A 19,366-nucleotide genomic window follows, 5' to 3' on the forward strand; every position below is an offset into this window, starting at 1 on the left:
ACCCTCCCCTGCTTACGCTGTCTCTCTCTCTCTCTCTCTCTCTCCTAGAAATAAATAAAACATAAAAAAAAAAAATTTAAAAATCTTTTTAAAGATTCCAGGGGTGCCTGGGTGGCTCAGTCAGTTAAGCGGCTGACTTCATCTCAGGTCACGATCTCACGGTTCGTGGGTTCGAGCCCCGCGTCGGGCTCTGTGCTGACCACTGGGAGCCTGGAGCCCGCTTCCGATTCTTTGTCTTCCTCTCTCTCTGCCCCTCCCCCACTCACTCTCTGTCTCTCAAAAATGAATAAACGTTAAAAAAAAAAATCCCTCCAGGTGGCCCCACCCTCACTGCCTTCAGGACTTTCATCATGGTTCACTGGTGTTCAGCAATCCTGGGGCTTCCTTGACATGTTACCCCTGCTCTCAAAGTTTATTTAAAAAAAATTGTTCTTAAGGTTTATTTATTTTGGGGGGGGTGTGCAGAGAGAGAGAGAGACAGACAGAATATCCCAAGCAGGCTCCATGCTGTCAGTGCAGCGCCCAGCATGGGGCTCAAACTCACATACTGTGAAGTCATGACCTGAGCTGAAATCAAGAGTTGGTCACCTGGGGCGCTTGGGTAGCTCAGTCAGTTAAGCGTATGATTTTAGCTCAGGTCATGATCTCACGGTTCATGGGTTCAGGCCCTGCGTCAGGCTCTGTGCTGACAGCTCTGAGCCTGGAGCCTGCTTCGGATTCTGTGTCTCCCTCTCTCTGCTTCTCTTTCTCTCTCTCAAAAATAAATAAATTATTAAAAAAAAGAGTTGGATGCTTAACCGATGGGGCCACCCAGGCGCCCCCAAGTTTGTTTTAAATTGCTATTGGTTACTTATATATCATCATTACAATTTTACTAGATAGCGTATAAAAGGATGAAAGATGTATTCATGAACTTTCTACCCCCAAACTTCTTGTCCTTTGTTCATGTGAATTGCATTGCGCACAGTAATTTATCAGCATTTATCACAGCCCTACCTCTTTGGAGATCTCTTCTCTCTAGCATTTCTCCATCACAAGTAGCTCTGAAAGGAGAGTCTTGATGTATTTTTCCCCTTCTCGATCAGTAGTTTTCCTTTGGATCCCTTCCCAGGTGTGATGCCCCAGGGAGGGCAAAGGCTGCAAGCAGCTTTGTGACTCTTAATTCATTTGGCCAAATTGTTTTCTAAAAGGGCTGGACCAGTTTTCAGTGCCCCCACTGGAAAAGTTTTTCTTGATTTGATCTTTCCCTGATTACCTTTTTTTTTTTTTTTACACTTTTTTTTTAATGTTTTTTTAATTTATTTCTAGGAGAGAGAGAGAGACAGCGTGAGCAGGGGAGGGTCCGAGAGAGAGGGAGTCACAGACTGAAACAGGCTCCAGGCTCTGAGCCGGCAGTCAGCACAGAGCCCGACGCGGGGCTCGAACCCACGAACCGCGAGATCATGACCTAAGCGGAAGTCGGATGCTTAACCGACTAAGCCACCCAGGCACCCCGTCCCTGATTACCTTTAAATTTAGAAGCTGATCATTTAAATTTCACTGTTACAAGGTCTCCCATTGTTTGGATTAAAACATGTCACCTGTTTAAACTTTTACCCTTGTGCTTGTCTATGAATTGTATTTCTTTTATGAATTGTATGTTTTCATCCAGGGTTAACTTTTAGGGCAAGGTGCTGCGCCCCAGAGGGGCACCCAGTTATTATGCCTGATCTAGGGGCGAAACTCATCAGATTCACAGGCTCTCTGTGTCCCCCTCTATGTATATTTTTAATTTTTCTCTTCAGAATACCCAAATCTAAATACAGAGGTACCTGATTGGAGTAATTGGAGGAGTTTCTTTATGCTTTTCATCTGGTAATTTTTGAGATACAACATCATTGACTTCCTCCACATTCCAGTTTTCTCTCTTACTGCCTCTTAGTTCTGGTCACATAATGTGGACTCTAAGACTTCTCTCTGCAGTGACTGCTTCTGGTATTTTCTTCCCTAGCACACCCATCTCATCCTCTTCAGGAAGTCCACGTAAGCAGGGAGACCATTGGGAAGATTTCAGCTGCCAGCAAAAGTAAGCCCATGTGTGATTCGACCCTCCAGACCCCCATTTTGGCGTCTGCATGATGGACGCAAGGGCAACTGTGTTACTCCAGAACATTCCTGTCCCATTCCTATCTTCCTTTCACCTAGTGACCAGAGTCCTTTCCCCCAAACAGGCCTGACCAGCTCTCCCACGTGGGTGAAAGCCCTTGGTAAATCCTTGTTGCTGAATTTCTTGGTCTTGCCTGGAAGTTCTGTGTGACCACCATCTCCCCAGCCAGCCTCATCTCCCGCCATGTTCCCTCCTCTTCCACCCTTTCCGGCATCCGATCCCCGTGCTCAAGCCACACCTGCCCATTCCCAGAGGCCCCAAAGGTCCCTTCCCTCCCTCTCTGGTGAAAGCCCCCTCAGTTGCTGCCTTCTGGGTGGCGCCTTCTCTCTGGTGCTTCTCTGCCCCCCACTCCCCTGCAGCCCCACGCTGAGGTGGTGGGACAGGGACTCTGCGGCTAGACAGCCTGCGCTGCTCCCCAGCCCTGTCACGTACTGGCACTTTAGCCTTAGGGAAGTTCCTGAATTGTCCTGGGCCTTTCTTTCCTCATCACTCCGCTGGGAACAAAACCCGTACATCTGTTTAGGGGTGAGGCGGGGCGCTGGGGAGCTGAGAGCTAAAGGGCATAGGGTTTCTTTTGTGAGGTGGTGGAAAATGTTCTGAATTTGACTGCGGCAGTGATGGAATGTATCTGTGAATATACGAAAAGCCATTGAGTTATCACCTTTCAGTGGATGAATCATCCGGTTTGTGAGTAGTAACTCCTCAGTGAAACTGTTAAATAAAAAAAAATAGCAATCTATCTTAGGGTGGGCATAAGAATGAAATAAATTAGCACGTGTAGAGCGTTGGAGGCAGTGAAGGGCGTACGGGAAAGACAGTACTGTTCTCACTTGAACTCTGGGGTAATGTGGCCTCACGTGCCAGGGTGTCTGGCTGAATCCTGAACTAGACTGTGGCCCCCGAGAGCTGGGACCAAGGCTCTTTAGAATCCCTCACTGGCCCAGCAGCCCCTCCTCTCCTATGGCTCAGTCGGTGGTGTTGAACTAGACATTTCCCACATTACGAAGACTGTGGGCTTCGTGCGGGTGGGGGAGGCCTGGTCGGGGGAGCAGACTTCCTGCTACAGGAAGAAAGGACCTTCTACTGCGTTAATTTGCCCACGTGCTAAGAAGAGCAGCAGCCCCGTCCAGCCCCAGGTTGTTTTCTGCCTCTGCTCTGGTTCAGGAGGGAGACCCTCTCGAGACCAGACGCCAGGGAAGCCAGTTGTCACGCATTATGTCTCCCTCTCCCCCTAGTGATACGGTGCTCAGCTGCCGTGGACGTCCTGTTTATGATAGATGGCTCCTACAGCGTCGGGAAGGGGAGCTTTGAAAGGTCCAAACGCTTTGCTGTCATGGTCTGTGATGCTCTGGACATCAGCCCTGAGAGGGTGAGTGCAAGTCTTGTCATCTTCATAATCGGGCATCTTTGGTTGCAAGTGATGGAGATCCAGTTCTAAGCAGAAGGTCACATGTACCTGCTTGTGCAACAGGAAGATGGAGGTGGGGGTGAGGGGTGGGGGGTGGATCCTGGTGCTAGGCATGGTGGGATCCAAGGGCTCATTCCGTCTCATTTTCTCCTCAGTTTTGTGTCCCTTGGTTGGCTTCCATCCCAAGCAAGCCTTTCTTACATGGCAGATTTGCCCTGAAATGTCCTTCGAGCTAGTGACCCTGGTAACAAGAAGGGGGTTTTCTTTCCCTGGACACCTGGCGGAAGCCCCAGGGACGGCTCCCATTGGGCAGGCGTGGATCACATGACAGTCCCTTGACCAATCCCGGTAGTCAGATGGGAGAGACTATCTGGCCACCTGTGGGTCACCTGCCGATCCGCCTTGTTGGTTTCCCACTAGCAAGAGACGTGTCTGTGGAACAGTGGGAGAGGCTGCGCGTGCTGGCAGACGGGAGCTGTACCTCAGAGGACGGGAGTCCCAATAGGAAGTGCAGCCCCCACCCTCTCCATTCCCATGAGAGAAACTACTCCAGCCTGAGTGAATCCAGCCAGTGTCTTCATTTCTTGTTCTTCTGGCTCCAGAGAGCAGCTCTGAAACAGCAGCAGAGTGCACTAGCCGTAGCTCTTGCTGCGAGGAGGGCCATCTTGGGACAACCCCACAGGAAAATGGGCAACAAACACAGCTCCCAGAAACTGAAACGCTAACAGCCCTCAGACATAGGAAAAGACGCCCAGCCTCACTCACTGTAACAGCACATCTCTCGCTGAAATTCCATTTTCATTTATTGGCTTTGCAAAAATCCGATTTGGTGACCTGCCCCATTGGCAGATCTGTAGGAACGGGTGCGCACTGATGGTGGGAGTGTAACCTGGTGCAGCCCCTAGGAAGGGAATCTGACGGCGTCTGTCAGAATGACAAAGGCCCGGACCCTTGGTCCTAGGGATTCCGCCCCATGAAATTTATTCTAAAGATACCCCCACAAATGCAAAGTACCGCGCGCACACAGTTATTCCTTGCAGTGTTGTTTATGTTCGTAAAAGATTTTGGGTAATCCAGGGGCGCCTGGGTGGCTTAGCTGGTTAAGCGTCCGACTTTCGCTTAGGTCATGATCTCGCGGTTCGTGGGTTCGAGCCCCGCGTCGGGCTCTGTGCTGACTGCCGGCTCAGAGCCTGGAGCCTGTTTCAGTCTGTGACTCCCTCTCTCTCTGACCCTCCCCTGCTCACGCTGTCCCCCTCTCTCCTAGAAATAAATAAAACGTTAAAAAAAAAAAAAGATTTTGGGTAATCCAAACACCCATTCATAGGGGACAGGTAAATCCAATATGGCGCATTCCTAGACACACTGAACAGCAGCAGAAAGGGAATGGGGAAGCTCTCTTAGATGGAAGGGTACCAAACAGTATGAGAGTAAAAGTAAGGTGTGAATGGTATGTATAACGTGTTACTTTTTATGAAAAATAATGGAAGGTAAATAGAGTCTATGTTTGTACTTGGAGAGATTTGTAAAGAGGCTAAGGGCAGTGGTTTGCCGGGGAGAGGGAGGGTGGGAACTGAACCGATGGGGTGCGTCCACGGGGGGACTCAATGATACAGATTTTTTTATACATGATGGATTTTGAACCATGGGAACCTACTCAAAAGTCGAAATTTAAGAAGGGCGTTTTGGTCTGAAAAGTGATACTTAACTTGAATTAGAGACTCCTTGCAAACAGGTGAGAGAAGGAAGTGGTTTTCCAAGATGACATTCCTGGCTTAATCCTAGAAAAACCTCTAGGATTTAAGAGCAGAAGTGGCTTTTAATGAAAGCAGATTTTCTCCAGAATGGCAGGTACTTTTGAGAGAGGGAGCGCCTTGTCCTGGGCCGCCTGCAGACGCCATTCCATCCGGGCACGGGCAGCCCAGAAGTTCCAGCCATCCAGTCAGCCCATCCCGCCCATCCCAGGTCCTCAAAGGGCCAGAGCCACGGGCTGCTGAAACTCCACCTTCCTCCACACAGGGTCCTGCTTTTCTTTTTTTTTTTTCTTTTATAGTTTATTGTCAAGTTGGTTTTGATATAACACCCAGTGCTCATCCCCACAAGTGTCCTCCTCCATGCCCATCCCCCCTCCCCCCCACATCCATCAGTCCTCAGTTTTTATCAGCATTCAAGAGTCTCTCATGGTTTGCCTCTCTCCCTTTCCCCCACCATTTCCCCCTTCTTCTCCCCTTTGGTCCTCCATTAAGTTCCTCTTAATCCTCCTATACGTGCAAACATATGATATTTGTCCTTCTCTGCCTGACTTATTTCGCTCAGCATAACACCCTCGAGTTCCATCCATGTTGCTACACATGGCCAGATTTCATTGTTTTTCATTGCCATGTAGTATTCCATGGTATAGATAAACCACATCTTCTTGATCCATTCATCTGTGGATGGACACTTAGGCTCTTTCCATGTTTTGGCTATTGTGGAGAGTGCTGCTGTGAACATTGGGGTACATGTGCTCCCATGCCTCAGCATTTCTGTATCCCTTGGGTAAATTACTAGCAGTGCTATTGCTGGGTCATAGGGGAGTTCTATTGTTAATTTCTTGAGGAACCTCCACACTGTTTTCCAGAGGGGCTGCACCAGTTTACATTCCCACCAACAGTGTAGGAGGGAGGGTCCTGATTTTATTTATTTATTTATTTATTTATTTATTTAAAATGTTTTATTTATTTCTAGTAGAGAGAGACAGCGTGAGCAGGGGAGGGTCAGAGAGAGAGGGAGTCACAGACCGAAACAGGCTCCAGGCTCTGAGCTGGCAGTCAGCACAGAACCCGACGCGGGGCTCGAACCCACGAACCGCGAGATCATGACCTAAGCGAAAGTCGGAAGCTTAGCCGACTAAGCCACCCAGGCGCCCCGGGAGGGTCCTGATTTTAAAAGGAAGTGATTCTGACAAAGTTTCATTAGTTATTCCTGGAGAAAGAACCATAAAAATCAAATGCCTGTGGACGTTGGCACTGATATAATGTGTTCTGCAGTGGGTGGCCTGCGGGCCTCAGAGGATGGTGGGTTGGGAGAGAAGAGCTGTGGGCATGATTGGCGAATCTTTTTTTTTTTTTTTTTAACAGATGAAGAAACAGGCTCAGAGAGTTTAAGTAACTGCCCGGGGTCACACAGTAATCATAGGAGACAGATAAATGTGGAAGTATGGGGCTCTTGGCTCTGAGCTCAGGACTTGCTCCATTAGGTCATTTGTCCCTCCCAGCTGGTAGCCCCTGGGTGAGGCTGAGGTGACACTCAGAATTCACACCTTGTCACATGGCAGATGGACAGCTGGCATGGTGGCATTGTGTGTGTGCGCACGCACGTGTGTGTGTGTGTGTAATGTGTCACGGGTGGGTGCTGATGGGATTCAGCGTCGGCACGGAGGGTACAAACACCACCACAAACGACTGTGGCCAGTGCAGCTGGTGCAGCTGTGTCAACCACAGGTGCCCAGAGTTCAGGGAATTAAAACCCAGAGTTGCCAGACCACATCTCAAATGCGGCATTAAGTTCTGGAGGCAGAATTTTAGGTTAGATATGGGCGAACCAGACAGGGCCCACAGCAAGGCGCCAGAACGGCGAGAGCCCTGGAAACTTCCATGATAATGAGGGAAGCTGATCATGATTCTTCAGGTGAAGGAGGGTGCAGAGTGCCTCTGTTTCACTCACACCGAATCTGGATGTTCAGAGACTTTTTTTTTTTTAATATTTTTTTATTTTTATTTCAAGGAGAGAGAGAGAGACAGCACGAGCAGGGGAGGGTCAGAGAGAGAGGGAGTGACAGACTCTGAAATAGGCTCCAGGCTCTGAGCTGGCAGTCAGCACAGAGCCTGACGCGGGGCTCGAACTCACGAACCGCGAGATCATGACCTAAGCGAAAGTCGGACACTCAACCGACTAAGCCACCCAGGCGCCCCTGGATGTTCAGAGACTTTATATGGACTTGACCTGAGAAAAACTTTCTCATAGCAGGACTCGCTGAGCTGAGCGGTTGGGGGGTCTGGTTCAGTGAACAACGGGGCAGCAGGACCTCACACTGCTTGGACTGTTGGTATCGCCGGGTATTTGCATGAAGGGCCATTTCAGATGGTTCCGTCTGACCTGTGCTTCAGGTTTTATGCTGTGGCCGCTGCATTTCTGTGACTTCTTGTATCTCTACGTGCGAGGGATTTGATTTGCACCGTATTTTACTCTGCTACAACTTCAGTTTTTAAGGTGCTATAAATTAAGTTGCTTTTTACGGATGCTGTGTGGTTGAGGTGGAGTGAGGTGTTTGAAGTCTTTCTCCCAAAAATTAGAAGCTGGGAAGCCCCCTTCCTGGCGCTAATACAGTGACGGCAGCCTGGTGATTACAGTGTGGTGAGGGATCTGGGCAGGCCTGCTTCTGAGCACACAGTAAACCAAAGATAAAAGGCAACTACTTTGCTCCCAAACCACCAATTAAATCAAATGCCTTAACCACTGACTCAAGCCATTTCCATCTTGTTTTGTTTTGAAGTTCTGTCCTTCCTGTTTAATTCAAGTAAATACACTCAGCTGTTGGTCTCAAGGGAATTGTTTCTTTTTTTTTTTAATTTTTTAAATGTTTTATTTATTTCTGAGAGAGAGAGAGAGAGAGAGTGACAGCATGAGCGGGGGAGGGTCAGAGAGAGAGGGAGATCCAGAATCTGAAGCAGGCTCCAGGCTCTGAGCTGTCAGCACAGAGTCCTATGCGGGGCTCGAACCCATGAACCGTGAGATCATGACCTGAGCCGAAGTCGGACACTTAACTGACTGAGCCACCCAGGTGCCCCAGAATTGTTGTTTTTTAAGTGATCCTTTCATATGGCTCAATGAAAATGCATTCAGTGCATGGTGTCCCTCCTCCTCACATATTTTCCATCTGCCCCATTTCCCTACCTGTCTTCTCCAGCACCCTTCCAGAATCACTTCACGCAAACACAAGCAATATGAAGTATGCCATGCATGTGTATACACTGTTCTATCCCTTGCCTTTTTTTTTCCATATTGTCTTAGAAATCTTTCCATATCTAGGTATATAGGTAATATAGCCATTAAAATGGGTATATGTTATATTTTATGGCTTATTAATGTTCCATTGTAAGGATTTACTGAGGTTTAATTAACCAATCCCCTATTGATGGACATCTGCTATTACAAATATACTGGGGCGCCTGGGTGGCTCAGTCAATTGAGTGTCCGACTCCGGCTCAGGTCATGATCTCACGGTTCGTGGGTTCGAGCCCCACATCGGGCCCTGTGCTGACAGCTCAGAGCCTGGAGCCTGCTTCAGATTCTGTGTCTCCCTCTCTCTCTGCTCCTCCCAACTCATGCTCTGTTTATCTGTGTCTTTCAAAAATAAATAAATTAAAAAAAAATATATATATATACTGTGAGCTTGTAAATACCTTATTTCACACATACGGAAGTATGTCTGTAGAGTACATTCCCAGGAGCCCTATGCCACTGTATTTTCACTAAATATTGAGAAATTGCTCTCCATAGGTGCTGTAGCACTTATGTTCTTGCAGCAATGCTTGAGAACTTGCTAGTTTCCCTTGCAAATGTTGTATTTAGATTTCTGCTACATTTCAGTGTGGTACAGTGAAGCATCTTTTCTCAAAGAGCCTTTGTGTTTCCTGTGCAATACCTGTTCATATCCTTTGCCAGTATTTCTATTGTATTGTTGGTCTTTTATGTATCAGTTCCTAGAGACTCTTTGTATATTGGGAAAACTAGCCAATATACTTGACTTGAGTGCCTCTGACTTGAGTGGCAAACAACTTTTCAATTTGTCTGCATTTTTTTATTGCATTATGGTATGTTTCACCCTTCAGAAGTTTTCTTTGCGTAGCCAGATTTATCACCCTTTTCCTTTATGGCTTTCGGGTTTCAAAGCAAAGTAAGGTCGTTTTCCACTTTGAAGCTATGAAGAAATCCTTTCAAGTTTTCTTCTAGAACTTCCACGGTTGTATTTGTTTCGCATATAAATCTTGAACCCATTTGTGATGGACCCTGTTGTCACTTGTAGGTGGCTCTTCAATTGTCACCTACTAGGCCAGTTTTCCCACTAGTTGGAGAGGCTGCCTAGATCACATGCTGACTTCAAGGGAGATTTCAAAAGTCTTGTTCCTCAGAATCTCCGCAAGCTTCTCTACTGCTCGGTTTTCCAGTGTCCCTCTCCCACACTTGCCCACCCAGCCTAAATTTCTTCCCACTGAAGCTGCTCAACGGGCTCATCCTCAGAGCTTCCTGTCGAAGGAGATTCCACTGGGCTCTGGTAACCGGATCAGGTGCCAGTGGGCTGGTGGGACCGAGTCCTTGGATGGTGTCCAAAGCGCTCAGTCTGTTTAGGGATCAGCAGTGCAGGAACTCAAGGAGTGGGTTAAAAAAAAAGGGCAGCCTCGTTGCTTAAATGTGAATCACTTGGCCGATTGGCAGTCTTGGCCGGAATTGGGGTTAGTTAATAGTGACGGAGCATGGAGTCTTAGAGAGCCACTGATTATGTACAGGGCTTGGGCTTTCGGGAGGAAACCCAAATGTTTATGGCCTTTTCTGCTCGAGACAAGCGAGAGTCCTAAGGGCCCAGAACGTGACTTTACTCAGTTTCCCTTCTCCAGTTTTGCGAGGCGTTGGGTCTGCTCATATGGCCTCTGAGTTAGGATGAGGCGGCATCTGGAATCCCCCGCAGCCCCAAGTCCGTCCGCTGTGGAGGAACTTCGTCTCAGGTTAAGATGCCGATTGTCCCCCCGTGTGACTCTGGTCTGGAGAGGTGGCCTTCCCCCAGCTTGTCAGGAGCGGGCCCGTAAGGACTGACCCGCGCCCGATCACGGCCATGGTTGGCGGTGAGCCGGCCGTGAAGGCGGCCGTGCTGAGCGTCCCCGGCTCCCCGGCTTGGCTCGGCAGCATCTTCCTCGAGGTCTGTGCCTGCTGTCTGTGGTGTCACTGAGGCTTAGCGAGGGTCGTAGGCGCGAGGACCCGTGGCCCGGCTCTCTCGTTCCCTAGCCCCAGGCCAGATCCGTGTCTCTCTACATTTTCAGTTTCCCCAGCAGTGATGTATTGATGGCGCCTCTGTGGGTTAAATGAAATAATTCAAAAGACTGTTTAAAACAGTACCCGCACCTGGGAGGCTGTTGGATATGTGGCCTGCGACCCTGCGCTAGGGACGCTCCCAGCCCAGCCGGGGGAGCTGCCAGAAGCTGCTATTGGGGTTGTCCATACAGCGCGTAGGCACTTTGTTTTCTCCAGGGCTTTGGAACTTTCTTTTAGGGACACTGGAGAGAGCCCTGGCTCTGGTATTTGTTGAGTGGGCAGGAGGCAGGGTCATTTCCCTTAGGACTGTTTGTGCCTTGACCTCGCTCTCAGACCGCCCCCCCCTGACCCCCGGACCCTCTGTCTCCTACTGCAGGTCAGAGTGGGAGCCCTGCAGTTCAGTTCCGTTCCTCGTCTGGAATTCCCCTTGGATTCGTTTTCGTCCCAACAGGAAGTGAAGGCACACATGAAGAGGATGGTTTTCAAGTACGTATGAGCAAATGCCGCCCCGGCTGGGATGAAGCCAGCGGCTCTCAAGATCGCTCCCTTGAAGGGCGCGGTCGGCCCGAGAGAGGGCTGCGGTTTGGCTTCCGGAACCCCAGCCGTGTCCAGTGAGTGACGAGAGTGCCCGTCTCGAGACTGCTCCTCCTTGTTACACAACAGCGTCTCAAGTGGGAGCTTATGTGCGAATTAAAATCTCTTTGCCGCTGTTGTGTGGCCTTGTCGGCTACCTGGGACGGGGGGCTGGCGGAGGGTGAGCTGCGTCAGGTGACGTGGGGGGAAGAATACTGGGTCTCCCAGTTCTGGCCCTGGAGACCCCTGCAGCTGGGACAGCTCCCCACACTCCTTGAAGCCTTGTTTTTATCTTCTAGAAAGAGTACTTGTCCCTCTGTTATGAAAAATGCCTTAAAAATGATGAATAGCTCTTTGTATGATCATATACACCCTATAAATGTACGTAGTAGGGTCATAGCTTTATTCACGTTACATGTCAGCTGATGTGTGTGTATATGCATATATGTATGTGTAAATACACATATGTAGATACACATATATGTAAATGTAAATACATATATTGTGTATCAGTATTTTATATGCATGTGTATTATATACACACATGCATCTGTATATGTGCGTGCGTGCTACACACGTGCGAGCACAGGCACACACACGTTCCCAAGCCCTCACAGGAGGATACCTTACCTGCCACTCGCCACTCTGCTCTCTGGATTTTCTCTGGATCCTCTGTGGTGTCTGCTTCCCCTTGAGCACGTGCCCACGAAGTCCTGGCAGAGTCCACGGTCCCAGCCGTTCGTGGCCACCGACTCCAGCCGCAAAGGAAGGCCCTGGACTCTGCAGTCTCTTTCCCAGTCACAGGCTTCTGCGCCTCCAGTGCTCTCCAGACGCCCGTGTCCCCTACAGGCGCAGCAGGGCCTCTGGGGGCCATACAGCCCCCAGGCAGCCCCAGTGACTTCATCTCAGGCTGTTTGTCCCCGCCCGGGGGCAGCCTGACCAGAGCGAGAGGCGGGTCAAGTACAAGAAAGCACAGAGGGAAGACAAGCACCTTGAAGTGTTTGGTAAAGGTGGCATTAGTGTGCACCGGCCTTTCCTGGTTCCCTCGCACCCTCTACCCTTGAGGCCTCCGAGAATGGTTTCCTAGAGAGGACAGTCGCAGCCTTTCGCTCCTGTGCCTCGGGCCCAGATGCCCACGTGTCAAAGCGAGCTCTTTGGTCAGGAGGCCTGGGTCGGAGTTGCCTCTGAGGAGCGTGTCAGCGAGGCCAGTGCCTCAGTTCCCTCCAAGACCCTCCGAATCCGTCAGTGGGCTTAGGGTACGTAGATACTAAGGATTTGTACTTTTGAAAGGTCTCTCCCACTGCCTCACTGCCCTGTGATGATTATTGTTTTCTTTTTTTAAAATCTGTGTTGAGAGAGTGAGCATGAGCATGAGCAGGGGAAGAGGATAGAGAGAGAGACAGATAGAGAGAGAGGGAGAGAGAGAGAGAGAGAGAGAGAGAGAGAGAATTCTAAGCAGGCTCCACACTGTTACCATAGAACCCGATGAGTTTGAACTCACAAACCGGGAGCTCATGACCTGATCTGAAATCAAGAGTTGGATGCTTAGCTGACTGAGCCACCCCGGTGTCCCAGCCCCCCTCCCCTTTTTTTGAGGGAACAAGTGTGCAAGCAAGCAGGGGAGGGGCAGAGAGAGAGAGGGAGAGAGAATCTTAAGCAGGCTCTGTGCCCAGCTGGAAGCCTGATGCAGGGCCCTGTCTCGTGACTGTGAGATCAGGTCCCTGCTGATCTGTGACTGAGCTGAAATCAAGAGTCAGATACTTAACCAACTGAGCCACCCAGACGCCCCTGCCACGTGCTTATTCTACACACTAAGTTTGTAAAACAAAACAAAACAAAAACACCTTTATTGACATGTAATTTAAATGCCATAAAATTCACACATTTAGCATGTACAATACAGTGATTTTGAGTGTATTTTCCAGAGTTGTGCAACTATTACTATAATTTTAGAACATTTCCATCATCCTAACAAGAAACCTTGTAAACAGACATCTCTCCAGAGAACATCTGTGAATGGCACACAAACACTTGAAAAGATGCTCAGTGTCCTTAGTCACCAAGGAAACACAAATCAAAACAGTAATGAGCTATGACTTCACACCCACGAGGAAGGCTAAAATAAATGACACACTGTAGCAAGTGTTGGCAGGGATGTGAAGAAATTGGAGCTCTCATGCATTGCTGGTAGTAATGTAAAATGGTGCAGCAGCTTTGGAAATAGTCTGGCAGTTAGACATAGATATACCATGTGACCCAGTGACTCCGAAAGAACTGAAAATGTATGCTTCCAGAAAAACTTCTATACTAACATTTGTAGCAGCATTATTTATAGCAGCCAAAAAATGAAAACAACACACAAGTCCAATGAATGAATAGCTAAACCAAATGTGGTGGAGCCATGCTGGAATATTATTCAGTTGTGAAAAGGAAGGATGATGCGATTCACACTACGACATGGATGAACCTTGAAAACATGGTGCTCAGTGAAGGAAGCCAGACACAGAAGGCCACTTATTGTATGAGTCTCCCATTTATACGCAATGTCTGGAATAGGCAAATCTGTGGAGACCAAAAGCAGATTAGTCCCTGCCAGGGGCTGTGGGGAGGGGGATAGGGAGTGACCCCTAATGGGCGTAGGGCTTCTTTTGGGGTGTAGGACTTAGTGGGGATGGTTGCACAATTCTGTGAATACATTGCAAACCAGGGAATTCTATACTTTAAAAGGGTGATTTTTGGGGCACCTCAGAGGCTCAGTTGGCTAAGCATCCAACTTCAGCTCAGGTCATGATCCCTTGGTTTGTGGCTTCGAGCCCAGTCTTGGGCTCTGTGCTGACAGCTCAGAGCCTGGAGCCTGCTTTAGATTCTGTTTCCTTTTCTCTCTGCCCCTCCCTCACTCAGTCTCTGTTTTTCTCTCTCTCTTTCTCTCAAAAATAAACATTAAAAATTTTTTTAATTAAAAAAAAATAAAGGGTGATTTGTGGGGCACCTGGGTGGCTCCATTGGTTAAGCATCTGACTCTTGATTTCTGCTCAGATCATGATCTTGCAGTTAGTGAGTGTGAGCCCCACGTTGGGCTTCACGCTGACAGTGCAGAACCTGCTTGGGATTCTTGCTCCCTCCCTTCCTCTCTGCCCCTCCCTTGCTCTGTCTCAAAATAAATAAGCAAACTTAAAAAAATATTTTAAAAGGGTGAGTTTTATGGTGTATGAATTCTATCATTATTAATAAAACATCTTATTACAAAAGCATCTTTGTACCCATCAGATGCATGCTAACATTTGCAGAAGAAAAACTGACCTGTGGGTTTCAGTTCAGGACTGCAGGTCAACAGTTGTTTGGGTGCCTTGGACTCGATGATTTGGCCCCACTGTCTTCTGAAAACACCAAGCAAATTGCAGCAGATTGATTCAAAAAGGCCCTCTGGGGGTCAGCTAGTATCTATTCCAGTCCCTCATTTTACAGAGGAGACCACTGAGGTTGAGAAGGAGCAGGGGACTTGGCCAGGACCACAGAGTCTTCTACTCGTCCATTAGGTCTCCACCACCCCCCCCCCGCACCCCCCTGGCTGTGCTTTTCTATCTCTTTCCACCCTCCCCTCCCACCCCCTAAACAGTTTGTTGAGCCTCTTCTCAGCTCTTTGGAAGCCCTCACTAAGGGCTTGAAGTATTAGTCACAGCGCAGGAAGTCCAAAGACTCCGTAAGAATATGCCAGATGGGAACACTGCGGGTTGGGGAGAAGCCTCTTTATGTGTCTGAACAGGGTCAGCTCTTCTGGGACTGTGCATGGTTAGGACTCGCATGTCCTAGCACGACTGTAAGAGGCCGCAGACGAGGCAAGGAGGCAGTAAGTAATTTTCTGGCCACAGTTGCAGGGTCGCTGAGGACACTAAACATTAAGATGTTATTATTAATCAGGGCAGAGGAATGTTGGCCGAGTGGGAGCGATAACCTCTCCACGGCTCTTTACCCTTGTTCTGCATTGAAATCTGAAATGCTGAACTGGTGGGGACAGCTCTACCCAGAGCCCCAAATAGTCGCCTTTTCAGACCAAGGCGATCGATCCCCTGAAAGCATTGTGAGGTGGCCAAGGAACTGCCCTTATTGCCACTCTGCATTAAGAAGTTTAAAAAACAATGCAGTCAAAGCCCTTCCAATTTTGTACCCCCTGATTACATAAAATCAGATAAAGCATGGCCAGCAAAGTCTGTTCCAAGTGCACAGAGCTCCTGGCCAGCTGGCTATGCAGGCTCCCTCAGTCATTTCATTAATCTCACGGTCATGCGACTCTTGAGTTTTTTGTGATTGCTGTGGACCCCATCTGTAGCTTTATCAGAGTTTTACTGTAGTTAGATAGCTCTCCAGAAGTAGCACTCAGCACTGTACCTTAGCACAAAGCTGTCTGCGGCTTCTTTCAAACTGCATTAACATTTAAGTATTGCTTTTAGCATAGTTGTAATTACAAAGCGTTTTGCTCTTTTTTAACTTCCTTGATGTGCATTTTTTATAAAGCTGCATTATTTTTCATGTCGATCCTTTTTTTTTTTTTTTTAGTATTTTTTTATTTATTTCTAGGAGAGAGTGTGAGCAGGGGAGGGTGAGAGAGAGAGGGAGACACAGACTCTGAAATAGGCTCCAGGCTCTGAGCTGCCAGTCAGCACAGAGCCCGACATGGGGCTCGAACCCACAAACCACGAGATCATGACCTAAGCGAAAGTCGGACGCTTAACTGACTAAGCCACCCAGGCGCCCCTCATGTTGATCCTTTTTAAGGGCTATATAATAACCCAATAAATTGAACTATCATAGTATATTAAATCACTTCTCTAAAAGGACACATTTACATTGATTCCAAGATTTTTGTCTATTGATATAAAAAAGAGAAAGACAGCTCTGTAATCAACATCCCCTACCTACGGTGAGTTTTCTTTCTTTAATATTTATTTGAGAGAGAGTGCATGTGTGTGCAAGTGGAGGAGGGGCAGAGAGAGAGAGAGAGGGAGAGCGAATCTTAAGCAGGCTCCACACTGTCAGCTCAGAGCCTGATGTGGGGCTTGATCCCTTGAACTGTGAGACCATGACCTGTGCCAAAAATCAAGACTTGGGCACTTAGCCTACTGAGCCACCAGGTGCCCCTACAGTGAATTTTCTGATGAATTATTTTTCAGAATCTGTTTCGTGGACTCCCTGCTTCAGAATCACTGGGGCAGGGGAGGCTGGCCTCAAATGTAGATTCTCAGCCTGGTCACACACCCACCCATTTGGAGCCCCTGATGCTAGAATCTGACAGTCTCCATTATCCGCCTCCCAAGGGATATTTATGCTGATTGGAACTTGAGACTAACTCAAAAGATAAACTTCTTGGAATAGACTGCTAGTTAGTTTGTCATGGTAACTACCCCTGATAGGGTGCTCACTAGCTCCTAGGGGGCACTGGGTGTAGCATTTAATAATACTGTTACTTTCCCTGCTTTAACAAGGAAGGAAAGTGAGTCTCATGACCTTTTCAAGTTTACTTGGCTAATACATTTCAGGACTAATATTTGAGCCCCACCGACTCTGGCTGGAGCCCATGTTCCTCAACCACTTGACTGTACCGATGGCCAAATGTTTAGATGCCAGGCCCACCCCCACCAAAAAAAGTCCATGCTTTGCAAGCTCCCCTAAGACCCTAGTCTGTCTGTGAACCTTTACTTTCAAGCTGGGTTAGTCCTGTTTGAGAGAAATTAGAAAAATCTTGGTGAGACTATGGCCTCAGACCTCCCTTGTCTGGAGCCACACCCTGAGCTCAGGACAGACCCTCAGACAGAAATGCTCCACAGAGTAAGGAACATGGAGGTGGCAGGGTTTTTTCTCATTTCCCAGAGTTCAGAAGCTTTTAGGAATCTTGCCTGACTGGTAAAGTGTTCCCGAAAGGTGGGTTAGGGAGCAGAAGTAGAGAGGGACAGACAGCACAGGCGTTTGTGTGTTGAGGGATAGGAAGGGCAGACACCCCACAGGCCAGTAGAATTGGGAGCCCAGACTCCATGTCTTTGACATTTGGTTTCTAACCACAGCCATGGGGCATACTGCCAGGGGCATGAAGGCCCAGGGAGGGCCATGGTCATGGGGCACCTTGGCTTTTGGTGAGCAGAGAATATGGTGACCATTTAGGTAGAACAGTGTACCGCAGGGATCAGCAGACTTTTTCAGTGAAGAGCTGTAGAGTAAATATTTCAAGCTTTGCTGGCCATAGGGTCTCTGCATAGTTAGTACATAAATGAATGGGCACGGCTGTTTCCCAGTATAACTTTATCTACACAAAGATTATAGGCTGTAATTTGCCAACCCCCAGAGAAGGAAGACCATTGGCTTTGGAATCTGCCTGACTGCGTTTAAACTCCAGTTCTGGGGGCGCCTGGGTGGCTCAGTCGGTTAAGCATCTGACTTTGGCTCAGGTCATGATCTCATGGTTCGTGGGTTCGAGCTCCACGTCAGGCTCTGTGCTGACAGCTAACTCAGAGCCTGAAGCCTGCTTCTGATTCTGTGTCTCCCTCTCTCTCTGACCCTCCCCTGCTCACGCTTCCTCTCTCTCGCTCGCTCAGAAATAAGTAAAAAAAAATTTTTTTTAATTAAAAAATACAATAAAAAAATAAACTCCATTTCTGACCCCTCACTAGCTGGTTGAGAGGCAGGGGACTTGGATGGCTGTGTAGTGACATTTTGGCTAAGAACTTGGGCTCTGGAAGCGGAGGGTTCAGGGTTCAGGTCCTCCCTCCTCCATTCCTGAGCTGTGTGACCTTAGATAAGGCCTTTCCCAGGACTTCCCTATCTCAGCTGTGGTGAGAATTATTTGAGCTTAGTACCTTTACATACATAAACACACACACACACACACACACACACACACACACACCAGTGGTGCCTGGCACACACTAAGTGCTCTGAAGATATTAGCAGTTAGTAATACTATTCTCTGGGCCGAGTTTCCTCATCTAATAAATGAGAATAATATTAGCACCTTTTACCATACTTGTAAGGATTACATTTAGTAACAGGTAGGGAGAGTATTTGGCATGAAGTAAAAACTCAGTACTAATATTATCCTTTAGAACTGGGAAACCATAGGGGGCGCCTGGGTGGCTCAGTCGATTAAGCCTCTGACTTTGGCCCAGGTCTTGATCTCACGGTTTGTGGGTTCAAGCCCCGTGTCGGGCTCTGTGCTGACAGCTCAGAGCCTGGAGACTGTTTCAGATTCTGTGTCTCCCTCTCTCTCTGACCCTCCCCTGTTCATGCTTTCTTCTCTCTCTCTCAGAAATAAATTAAAAAAAAAAAACAAACCCATAGAACTGGGAAACCATTTGCACTTCCAGGAGCCTCAGGGATGAGTCTTCGTAGACACGATAGCTTTGGCAAAGGTGGTAGTTGTCTCAGAAAACAAAATCCTCTTGCTTGTCTTCAGTATCTAATGTGTGACCCAGCACAGTGTGAGAAGAGCTGGGGGCTCTTGGTGTTCATTGATCTCTTCCCTTTGGACAAGCCCCTTGCCCAAGCTGTGCTCACCAGTCCCAGGCCATGGCTGGAGGTGTTCCCCAGTGCCTTTGCTTACCCTTCTTCCCCTGATTGGAATGGCCTCTTCCTTTCCTAATCCACTGAGCCACCAAGACCCCCATCAGTTGCTTTCCCTGCTGGAGCCCGTCCCTGACAGCTTCTCCCCACAATGACCCCACTCCTGAGAAGTCTTGGGACTGTCATCCTTCCGTTGGTAATCGTTATTTGCGTATAGGCCCTATTTCTTCAGCTAGACTGACAGTTCTTAAGGGATGGGATCATGTTATGCTTCCTGGTCTCCCTCTCACTATCTTCCATTTGGAGTGTCCACAAAAAACACCAGTGGGCTGAAAACCATGGCTTTTTAATTGATGCAGATGCTGATATGGGGGAGAAAAGGGTCTTAATTCTAGGAGTTTTCCACTTTTGTTGACATTCATTAGCTTAATGGAGCCCCACAGAGAGAATTGCCCTTCAAGAGCTCACGCAGGACAGAAAGCAGTAAAAGTGAAGAATATTCTGGGCCGGGTCCATAAATCCTTCCAAGCACGCTGCTCCTTGCTCTTTCCTCATCTCTCTGGGGAATGGAGAGGTCTTTGAGGAGGGAGAGGAAGGGGAGCACAAAGGGAAAAGGGCCTGGCTCT

The 19,366-nt window shown here is 48.4% G+C and overlaps 1 protein-coding gene across 3 annotated transcripts in view; it reads left to right on the forward strand.

Moving 5' to 3' along the window:
* Window positions 1-19,366, forward strand: part of VWA2 (von Willebrand factor A domain containing 2) — a 48,736-nt gene that overhangs the window by 11,238 nt on the left and 18,132 nt on the right. For all 3 annotated transcript variants that reach the window (XM_039237583.1, XM_039237584.1, XM_039237582.1), the window contains exons 3-5: window positions 1,991-2,065; window positions 3,382-3,515; window positions 10,996-11,105. In XM_039237583.1, the coding sequence (XP_039093514.1) occupies window positions 1,991-2,065; window positions 3,382-3,515; window positions 10,996-11,105 (319 nt within the window). The remainder of the gene's footprint in view (window positions 1-1,990; window positions 2,066-3,381; window positions 3,516-10,995; window positions 11,106-19,366) is intronic.

The sequence above is a fragment of the Hyaena hyaena genome, unplaced genomic scaffold, assembly GCF_003009895.1.
Source record: "Hyaena hyaena isolate Hyena2069 unplaced genomic scaffold, ASM300989v1 scaffold_128, whole genome shotgun sequence".
NCBI lineage: Eukaryota > Metazoa > Chordata > Mammalia > Carnivora > Hyaenidae > Hyaena > Hyaena hyaena.